The 11,973-nt window shown below is 45.7% G+C and overlaps 1 protein-coding gene across 1 annotated transcript; it reads left to right on the top strand.

The window, feature by feature from the left end:
* Positions 1-5,189: 5,189 nt before the first annotated feature.
* On the top strand, positions 5,190-11,666 carry lyl1 (LYL1 basic helix-loop-helix family member). The gene is given in 5 exon segments (XM_077015773.1): positions 5,190-5,722; positions 7,200-7,968; positions 7,970-8,139; positions 10,495-10,586; positions 10,750-11,666. Coding segments are annotated over 4 exon segments (1,128 nt in total). The 5' UTR covers positions 5,190-5,722; positions 7,200-7,623; the 3' UTR covers positions 11,271-11,666.
* The last annotated feature ends 307 nt before the right edge of the window (positions 11,667-11,973 follow it).

Here is an 11,973-nt window from a genome sequence, read left to right as displayed (position 1 = left end):
ATTAGAAATGTGCTGACATTTCCTCTGACTGCTGGCTAGCTTTACCTACATTTTGGAAAAATCTGATCCCTTTGGAATAATCCCTGCTTAACTTCTGGGGCAAGTTGAACATTGTGTTTTAAGTACATCATACAGTATTATTCAGAACGTGAACCCAAAATCTTGTTATTTCAAACTTTAAAAACTCGCCCGTCCACTGCAAAAACAATGAATGAAACCAATGTGTTGCCATCTAATGTAAACACAGACTCCCAGTTACTTCCTGTAACATCAGCGAGTCTCCTGAAGCAGCCCAGAAGACACACGCCACCTCGTGCTTCATCCTCAGGAGCAACGGCCTCTCTGCTGGTCAGCTTCAGCCTGTATGTTGCTGACATCATCTGGGCTACATCTGCAGGGAAACCAGACCAGACAAACCCCCATACAAACCTGCTATTGCAATAGTCCACGGTCCAATAGCAGGTTTGTACGGGGAAGAATGCCCTGGGTAAACCAAGGAGGCATCTGGTTAGGTTCCTTAGCAGCTTACATGCATGCAGTCTGTTTTTATCATAGCTGGATCATAGTTGAAGCTATAAGCAGTTCTGTTCTCTGTATCTCTAATCTATCAGTTCTCTGGCTATAACTGGACAGCTGGTGGTGATGTGAGCAGAACGTTTTTGAAGACTTCCCTCACACTGGTTACTGTGGGCTGGCGGAAGATACATTTTCACCTAAACCCAGCACTTCTCTCCCACACACACACACACACACTTCTCTCCTTCACACACACACACACTTCTCTCCTTCACACACACACACACTTCTCTCCCACACACACACACACACTTCTCTCCTTCACACACACACACACTTCTCTCCTTCACACACACACTTCTCTCCCACACACACACACACACTTCTCTCCTTCACACACACACTTCTCTCCCACACACACACACACACTTCTCTCCTTCACACACACACACTTCTCTCCTTCACACACACACTTCTCTCCTTCACACACACACACACTTCTCTCCTTCACACACACACTTCTCTCCCACACACACACACACACACTTCTCTCCTTCACACACACACACACTTCTCTCCTTCACACACACACTTCTCTCCCACACACACACACACACACTTCTCTCCTTCACACACACACTTCTCTCCCACACACACACACACACACACTTCTCTCCTTCACACACACACACACACTTCTCTCCTTCACACACACACTTCTCTCCCACACACACACACACACACACACTTCTCTCCTTCACACACACACACACACACTTCTCTCCTTCACACATACACTTCTCTCCCACACACACACACACACACACACTTCTCTCCTTCACACACACACTTCTCTCCTTCACACACACACACACACTTCTCTCCTTCACACACACACTTCTCTCCCACACACACACACACACACACACTTCTCTCCTTCACACACACACACACTTCTCTCCTTCACACATACACTTCTGTCCGTCGCACACACATTTCTCTCCCACACACACACACACACACACACAAACACACACACACACACACACACACACACACACACACACACACACACACACACACACACACACACACACACACACACACACTTCTCTTCCACACACACACACACACACACATACACACTCCTCACCTTCACATACACACTTCTTTCCCACACACACACACTCCTCTCTTTCACACACACACTTCTCTCCTTTGCGCACACACTTCTCTCCTGTGCACACACTCACACACACTTCTCTTCTTCACACACACACACACACACTTCTCTTCTTCACACACGCTTCTCTTCTTCATGCACACTTCTCTTATTCACACACACTTCTCTTCTTCACACACACACACACGCACACACACACACACACACACACACTTCTCTTCTTCACGCACACTTCTCTCCTTTGCACACACACTTCTCTCCTGAGCACACACACACACACACACTTCTCTTCTTCACACACACTTCTCTCCTTTGCACACACTCACACTTCTTCACACACACACACACACACACACACACACACTTCTCTTCTTCACGCACACTTCTCTTCTTCACACACACACACACACACACACACTTCTCTTCTTCACGCACACTTCTCTTCTTCACACACACACACACACACACACACACACTTCTCTTCTTCACGCACACTTCTCTCCTCCTGGCATGTTGCACTGTTTGTCACTTTCTCCACAGAATGGACCTGCTCCTATTGCTCTAAACAATTAGTCCCTCTGATTTCTATCACAGAACCTGCACAATAGTGTTTACATGGGCCACAGGAAATGTGTCCATGGAAGCATTTTATTGTGTGTGTCGAGTGTGTAGAGAGAAAGCAGAGGAATGATTTTTCTGTTTACATGTATTTTATAGCTTATATGGATTGATTGTGATTTATCCATCACCAGCAGCATATGGTGCTGCTCCTGCACTGTAAACATCTCCCATGGAATATTGTCTTAGTTTACTTTCATATGCCTTTTTAATTCAGTCTGTGTCCTTTATTTGATGTTCATTTGAATTGATGAATTGGCATTGATTTTGATAATGTGGAGGCATAAAAGTCCATTACACAGGCACACACACACACACACACACACACACACACACACACACACTTGACAGGTCAACCCTGGTGCTCTCCTGCTTGTGTTTGGAACAATAAGACTCTTCAGGGTTCCAATAGTGGCTCCAATTTCTTCCTCTCTGGGTCTGTGGAGAGGAAACCGTCTGCTGTTACTATCATCTCAGACATGCACAGCCTGGGTCGTACCAATCAAGCGATTACATGTACAGTACAGATCAAAAGGTTGGACAGACCCCAATGTTTTCATAGTGAAAGGCATTTTAATCTATTGGTTTATGCTTACTGAGAATTTTTTACATTTACATTTTATGGCATTTTGGCAGACGCCCTTATCCAGAGCGACTTACATTTTCATCTCATTTTTATACAAGTGAGCAATTGAGGGTTAAGGGCCTTGCTCAGGGGCACCTCAGTCATGGCATTAGGCCTGGGGATCGAACCCACGACCCTCCGGTCACAAGACCAGTTCCCTAACCACCAGGCCATGACTGCCCCCTATATATAGACTATAATATATAGAATTATAGTCTATATATTAATATCAAATTCCAAAAAAGAAAAAAAAATTGGAAAACAAAAAATGTAAAAAAAACAAATTTTAAATGCATCCTAAGCAAATGGTTTTCATTCAGAACCTTTAAATGGTTTTCATTCAGAACCTTTAAATGGTTTTCATTCAGAACCTTGGTCCCTCACAAGTGTTCAACACATGTGAGGATATCATGGTGTGTCCATCCCTGCCATGGATGTGCCATGTGCTTTGTATCTACGTACCTTCGCAGCACCTGTCAGGCAGGTAACTGACGTATTTGGTGGGGTTTGTGGTTACCTTCAGTCTGCATTCAGTGAACCTTAGTTCAGACGTTAGCGCAGACTGATTTTGTCCTGCGGCACTCATCAGCAGTGATATATTTTATTAATAGTGATATATAGATTGATATTTTGATTTCTCCTCCTCATGACGGCGTGCGTTTCAATATTCTTGGGTTCACATGTTGCGTAACCACAGCAGAGCAGTGACCTGTCTGCACGTTCAAGTTCATAGTCGCCGTTTCATTCAACAAACCGTGGTCATCGTCCAGCTGCGTACACACTTCAGGACGTACTGCGTAGCAGATGAAGCTAGCGTGAACACCTCTGCCTCATTTACTTCAGCGTCAGCTTCCTCCAGGTGTTAGCTGCCCGATCCCCAAGGGCTGGAAGACCACTCACGTGTGACTCTACTCAGGTCTATAGAAACCCTGTGGGCAGGTTGCCGGCTTGACTGGGCGTTAGAGAGTCTATTCAACGCCCCGGGAAGGATATATTTAGAAACGGAGAAAACCCAGGTCTCAAAGGTATTGCGCTTCGAGTCATTCTCATAGTCTTAATTTAACACATAGGCAAATCCACAGAGAGCGTGTGCAGCAGTGGTGGTGCTGGAACTATAGAAGCCACCCAGCTGGAACCACAGGTGTTAAAGATGTGAGCAGAAGAAGACCAAGGCCACACTCAGGCCTGCAGTCATACAACACACATATTAGTAGAAATTTTGCTTTTACATGCATTAAATCCATATGGGAGCTTAAGTGTACGAGTCTGTACTGTCTTCATTAATACAGAGTTTATTAAGGAATAAAAAGAAGGAGGACGTAATTCAGCTATAAAATGCTAAAGGGAATTAAAGTCAAAAGGAATTCTGAAAAATGACGAACGCAGACTGCAGAGTGAAGCAGTGTTTTGATTTGAACCGAGGTTATCTGAAGCTTCACATTAGTTAGTAACATTATCATAACTCAAAGATGATGATTAAATACCAACTCTGAATCTGCCTAAAAATAGGATATCAAGTAAAAACAGGAATATCCCACATGTTCATTTATTTTTCTGAAATAAAATAATAATAATAATATAATAAAGATGTTATGATAATCATGATCATCACAATCACCATTATTCACCATAATAATCACATTCAAATGTATACATTTTTATAAATTTTTAATTAATTTGTTTATTGTTTGTTGTTGTTTTGTATCCAGGCCTTTAAGGATGTGCATAAAGTACATGTAGAAAGTTTGTGTTTCCCTTTTGAGGAAATTGACTCCAGCGCTTTGTACTTTGAGGAAAGTAACGAGCCGTGTGGAGCTTGCAGAAAGAAACTCACGTCTGCAGAGAGCAAAGTGTCTGTAATGAAAACACCAGCATGTCTGGTGAACTGGAGCAGATCGAGTGTGGCGTGTGTGTGGGGGGGGGGGGGGGCATCTTTAGTGTTATTCAGTGGTAATGTAAAGTCAGCTTCCTTCTAGCTGTGATCCAAGAACTTTTAGATTCTGGGACTGACCAGAGAGGCGAGTGTGTGTGTTTGTGCGTATGTGTGTATGGGGGGCAGGTTTCCTTATCTAAGGTCCACAGGCGGTTTCTGAGTTGCTTATCAGCACAAACCATATTGTGCGAGTACATCCTCCTGTCCAGCAGAGAGCGGAAAACTGCTCCCCCCCCCCCCCACCCCCCTCACCCCAAATCCCTCCCTCCCTGTTTCCCTCTCTCTTTCTGTACAGTCCAATACGTCCCTCTCCAAGTGGAGGCCAACTGGAGGAGCATGTCTGGGGGGGGGGGGTGTCAAAGGGAGAGGAGAGAAGGAGAAGGAGGAAGAGAGAGAGCCAGAGCCCTCACCTCCATTTAAACTCCCCAGGATTAACAGCTTCTCATGGGTTTCTCATGGAAACCCGGGCACCTACAGAACCCTCAGCATTGAGCCGAGTCTCCCACCGTAGTGCCGCGGTCATCACTGTGGTCATCCTGGGCTGCACTGACACAAGTCACTCGTTTCTGAAGACAGTCACCGCTGCACCTCACTGGTTCCTCCGCACAGCTGACTCGAGTGAGGTGGACAAGGAGGATGATGAGAAATGAGTGACGAGAGAGAGAGAGAGAGAGAGAGAGAGAGAGAGAGAGAGAGAGAGAGAGAGAGAGAGGAGTGGAGAGAGAGAGAAGGCGTGAAAGAGTAGGAGGTTGTGCAGTCACTGGAGGACACGCAGAGCCGTACACTAGCGGAGGAGAGAACGGAGTGAGCGTGTGAGGGTGTGATCACCATTCTGTCCACAGCCATGGTGAGTATCTTAAGGAAGCGATCAGCGACGCTATTAAGGAAGTGGACTTTATTGACATTCGTCCATCAGCCCTTATGCGCAACAATAATGCTACAATTTCTACCGCTACTTTTTAGCTGTTATATATATTCAGGTTATATTAAAATATAATTTGCTTTGCTAATTTTCACAATGTTTCTGTAATAACTGATTGATGCACTATTTTTTTAAACCTTAATCTGTGTGTTTTTTAAGGATAATTGGTTATGAGGATAATTGGCTACGTTCAGAACAGCTAGTGCGCAAACTAAGTGTTTTCTTTTATGTTTTGTACAGTAAGTAGAATATTATTATTCAGCTTCTTCTTTCAAGTTCCCTCATACGAGTGCCAGTTTATGACACTGCAACCACGTACATACTCATCAACACAGAACAGGTTTTTAGATGAAATTACTCAAGATGTAAGTTACTAAGATGATTAACCCTCATCTTGCTAGTACGTTTGGTGTTATTAAATATAGATGTTAATGCACCTCAAGTTTGTGCCTGTAAACCTATACATTAAAATAAAAAGTATTCCTTTTGCAAATTGCAAATGTATAAAATATAAATCTAACCTAAATTAAAAAAAAACCTAATGTAACATTTAATGTCCAGTGACCATGGTGACATAATTAATTAGAGTACAGGTTCATGAAGAGCACATTTCAAATATGGACACAGACTCATTTGTCTGTGGTAATACCAACAAATAATCAATCAGTTGCTTTCTCGTTTGGTCTCCGTCAACTAGCTGGAGAAAAGAGTCACTGCCTGGTGTGTTAGGCCTGGAGATCCCACACCGCCTTTCCCTGTCAAACGGCATCTCTGTTTCAGCCCCAACTAAGAGCACCGTAATGAGTATTTTGTAGCATCGGTTGAAAGGAGAAATGTGCTGAGTGAGTGTAAGAAGACATATTTGAAAGCGCAATGTGGGGAAAGGGGAAGGATCTGGATTGCAAAAGCATTTCATGACTCGCCGAAAGTCAGTCAAACACATAACTGCGTATTTACACCGTCACAGAACAGATGGCAGGGGCCATATTGTTTGATTCTTTCACCGCTGATAAAATATGACCTCAAACTTTGCGGTAATTAACTCTGGTGCCACAGAGTGTGTGAGGTTTTTACACTGATCTGCTTAATTTGGTCTCAAATATTAAATGTAGCCCAAATAGCTCATGCTGGTTGTAAATATATTAGAAAATAATTTCAAAACATGACAAACGTGGGTGTTTTGGGGTTTAGAAATGATGACCAAATGTTTGATCAAATGTCAATAGTTAACCATGCATGCTGTACTGAAGCTCGTGCTATAGACAAGGGTGCCAGACATTTGAGCAAAAATGTCTTGCATTTTTAAACGTACCATGTCATACCTTTAATCTTTTAAACTCTAGAACGTTCACGCAAACTATTTCGTTAGCTTGCTGCAACTTCTCCTGATGTCCTTCTGCAGTTGTTCAGATCTGTGAGTGGTCAACGTTCGAACTGAAACACGGAAAGGACATGCAGACAGACGTCTGGCAGGACCCTCAGGACCCGCGCCGGCCACACAGCGCTCACCACTGAGGCCCTTGACCTCACAGCTGCCCCATGAGGTGTCCGCGGTGCACCAGAGGAAAGGGGAAACATCGGCGCGCCACGCTCAGCACACACACTCGCGGCTCCACTCGCGCACTTCTTTCTGAGACGTGCGAGGAGAGGAAAAGGCAGAGGTTTCGTTTGGAGCGCGGGACGGCCAAAAACACACCTGCGGCACAGAGTCGCTGCTCTAATTGCTTCATCAGAAGCCCGGCCATACCCAGGGGCCTCCAGAGACCACGAGTGAAAGACAGAGATAGAGAGAGAGAGAGAAGGAGACACGGGGTTAGAGGAGGACCATGATGGAGAAGTTGGAGCCCCCCGCCTCCCCGTCTCCTGCACTCCCTGTGGTCGACCCCCTGACCCCTCCCCGCACCCTCTCCCCATGCGCCAGCAGCCCCGCGGCTAATGAGGCTAACCGCACCGAGGTCCGTGCCGGCACGAGTCCCGGCAGCCCTGCCGTGGAGAACGTTCCCGAGCCTGTGCCTCGCTCTTCTGAGGCCCCCCGGCCACCCACGCCACCCCGGCCGCCTTCCTCCTCCGTCCCAGCTCCGTCCTCGGTTCCCACCGCCGCGCTGCCCCCCAACATCCCCGTTATCAGCCTGGCTCACAGCAAGCCGCCCGTTCCCCCCGTTCCCCATCCACGCGGCCCAGCTCACCGCCCTGCACCCCATCCCCACGCTGCCCCACGGCCCAGGAGAGATCAGGCTGGCCCAACTGGCCTCTCTCTCGGGGGCCAACCCACCGGCCAACGTGCCCCCACCTGGAGCTCTGCTGTCGCACCAGTACCTGTCTGCACATCCGCTACTCAACAGGTAGGAGCTCTGTGTACTGTAGCTTGACGTTAATGGATCAGATTGCTGCCTCCTACAGGAAATGAGAGGAAATTGGCCAGAGCTGTATCAAAAAACTGAGCTGGGGACAGAAAACATGAGACATAAGCAGAAACACAGACCGCTAGGACAGTACAAGGGATTTGTGGAATAAACTATAGAGCTAAATAAACAGACCAGGGCCTGTGATGCACTAGGTCATCTTAATATACAATAAATAAACAAGTAAATTAAAAATCTCAAAGGAAACTAACATTAATTATTTTTGCCACCACCAGAATAATATATGGTTTGGCAAATTAGTTCACTGAACAACTTTTGCTTCTTAGTAGAACAATTTGAATTCTTCATGAAATCTGTCAAAGAGTTTGCCATGTAGAATCTATTACTAAGTTCTGTTGTTAAGGGAGGTTCACTGTTTCAGTTTTTGTTTTGAATTGAAATATGGAGATATCAAGGCTGGAGTCACTGATAGCACTTAATTAGTTTTTTTTTTTTTACACAATTGAGATGTTTCAACTAAATTAAGTAAAAAATAAAATCACTACAGCTGTTAGTACTAGTATCAGGGACAATCTTAGATCTAACATAAGAATGCAAATTAGGGCTGATTTGTTATACATATACAGATTAATTAATTCATTCATTGTTATGAGCTAAAAAATACTCGTTGCTAGTAATTGTGAGTTTCTGGATAAATGCTTTCAAAACATTAGATTAGGTCTCTCCAGATCACCAAGCTTATGTGTATATAAAGATATTACATCATCTACTGCTAAATTAGCTTGACAAACCAACTTTAGGTTTTTATGATCTTTTCATGTGCAGCATGATGTGCAAAGATCTTTAAAATACTGATGAGCTTGATACTGAGTTAGTACAAATTTACAGGTTAATGAGGTAATGAAGGAGTTGAAAACATCAAATATGATAAATCAACTTGAAATCGAAATGAACACATTTGAAGAGTAGATGGTCTCACACCAGAGATGGTCTCACACCAAGTGGTTCGGGTGTTTCTTGTAGTTACTGGTCCTCCCACACTGGTGGAGTTTCTGTACATGCTTTCTTCATTTTCTTCATGGCTACTTGGCATCATTTGGTTCAGCTATGGCAACACGTGTGCTTCACGTGACACATATTTGGAGAACAAACTGATGATGTCAGTGTCAGCTAACCTTAGCATGCTTCATTTAAATAATGCCAATGTGACAATTACAGAATGAACCAGTTAGCATTAATCTATTTGCATATTTGATCATCATAACTAATGGCGATTTTAATTATTTGTTTTTTCTTTAAGTATCTGGCATCAGTTGATATCCAGGACTGTAACTTTCCTCAGTGTGTTATACAAGCGGTTAATTTCAGAACTCAGATACTTCTCCATTTCTGACACAAAGGATCCTCTCAAGTCGTCTTTACAATGAATTTTTATTTTTTTTCAAGGCAACACTCCTGAGAATTTTCAACATTTCATAATCCTCCGGTAGGTTTCTGTCAGGATTGGTTGGACTGGAACAGTGAGCACAATGCTGACGGTAATGATTCATTCCAGTTGTGGGAGCCTTTGCCAAACTGCAGCTAGACCACAGTGCAGTTATTTGTTGACAGATGCAAGATTTATGCACACAAACTTCCTATTTACTCGATGTGCCACTCAGGAAGGTTCAGGAAAGACCTCAGGTTCTACAGAATACTGCCCGTCCCACTATCTTGAGGTGGTGTTGGTGTTTATGATGTTTATGCAGACAGGTTGCCTCCCACACCCATAAGCTTTTGCACAAGCCCCTGTCTTCTCTGCCCTGGCAGTGGTGTTGTGCATCCGCACTACAGGTACCGCCTCTCACCTCCAGATCCATGTGCAGATTCCCACTTTTCACAGCCAAGGGTGACCTGGATCAGATCCCGGATCAGAACACGAGTTTCATATGATTCAAAAGATGCAGCAAAAGATCCAGGAAACCCAACATGTTCAGCATGCAGATGAAGTGATTCTGATTCAGTCGGCCACGGCACAAACGAGTAAAGATCTCCTCCAGGTCCTCCATCATTGGCTGAGCCGCCCTAATGAAGTCAGGGCTCGACTGGTCACATCTGTTCAATCAGAGCGCAACAGCTCATCAAAGCCCACATAATTGCTTTTTATGGATCTCTTTCCATGCCGACACGTCAGTTAACCTGCACCATTTGCTACAACTACTTATCTGTCTTGTGTTCTCTGGAGCAGATTGTCTGCAGGTGTCTACAGGAACTCCGGTGTGTAAGTCTGGTGTCTGGTGTGGCTACAGAGAAACAACTTTGGCTATTTTTTTTTACCCCTTTTTCCTCTTGCAGCTCTTTCCTCGGTGCCTCCGCTAACTACAGCCTCCTCAGCAGCCGCATTAAGAGGAGACCGTCGGCACACTTCGACCTTGACCTCGCCGAGTGTGAGTCTGATCCCTTCCGTGTGTTTTAGTACTTGATAGGCAGCGGGCTGATTTCACCAAAGCATTTCCACCCTGTAGCTGCCTTCAGCGTTTGTGTACAGGATGCACGCCGTGTCCAGTGGCGATGTAATTTACCCAGGTGTGCTGGCGTGGTCTCTTTCAGGTCCTCCCCAGAAGCTGGCCCGTCGCGTCTTCACGAACAGCCGTGAGCGCTGGCGGCAGCAGAACGTGAACGGGGCGTTCTCCGAGCTGCGCAAGCTCATCCCCACGCACCCGCCCGACAAGAAGCTCAGCAAGAACGAGATCCTCCGTCTGGCCATGAAGTACATCAACTTCCTGGTGACGCTGCTGAACGACCAGGCTGGGGGCAGGACAGAGGAGGGCCCGGCCCGAGCCAAGGACGCGGGAGAACCGCTACGCCCGGGTGGGTCCTCGCCCGTCCGGCTCGCCCGCCGCCCGCCCGCGTCGGCTCGGCCCGCCACGGCGCTCCGCGACAGAGACTCCACCGACTCCATCGTCGCCTTGACGGCGTCGCCGGGCTCCAGCTGCTATGGCGACACGGACAGCGAAGAGACCTCGGTTCCGCAGAACTCGGGCACGAGGAAGACGGGTGTGAGCGAGGGGATGATGGAGAAGATGAAGGAACAGATACAGACTGTTACAGCGAGCGGATACCAGCGGTGACATCACCGGCCCCACGGGCTTCACGTTCGCCGAACACCAGAGCACTCTGGGAAACGAGGAACTGACTAACGGGGACTATTGTTCCAGAGATGATTGTGTAGCTTGAGCGATGTGTCTGGTTTGTTTTTGTGGTATTGTGCTATCATTACGATGATGACTTTTACACTTTATTTTGGGTTTGCTGTGTCTCCACCCAACTGGACTCCACTGAACACCCTTCCAACCCCTTGCATCCCTGTTTCACAGAACTTCTGATGCTGGGGCATTCGGGTGGTTCTTCATTTGAGTTTCCTCTATCGGGGAAAAAAGAACAAGCTTTGTATTTTGAAGACATTGTGACATTCTGTAGCGTAGACACTGGGAATAAATAGAGATTCTGGGTTTGTGGTTCCTCAATTGACATCCTCTTACTATAGACAACTGTGTCTTTGTATCTATCCTCTAGCAGCATTGCAACATAAATTTGGTCTAGCATGGATCGTATTATAAAATATTATAATACAAATGTTTCATCTACACAGAGCAGCCAAAACATTAAAACCACCTTTCCGCCTCCGGAACAGCTCTGACCCACTGAGACGTTCAGACTCCACCAGGTTCCTCTGAAGGGTTCCTGTGGTGTCTGCTGGTACGTCAGCTACTTCAGGTGCTGCTACGTGAAGCCTCCATGAATCAGACTTTTTCATCCAGCACATTCTACCAA

Source organism: Brachyhypopomus gauderio, chromosome 8 (assembly GCF_052324685.1).
Source record: "Brachyhypopomus gauderio isolate BG-103 chromosome 8, BGAUD_0.2, whole genome shotgun sequence".
Classification (NCBI taxonomy): Eukaryota; Metazoa; Chordata; class Actinopteri; order Gymnotiformes; family Hypopomidae; genus Brachyhypopomus; species Brachyhypopomus gauderio.
Note: the sequence above shows the minus strand (reverse complement) of the source record. Positions and strands in the feature narration are given on the sequence as shown.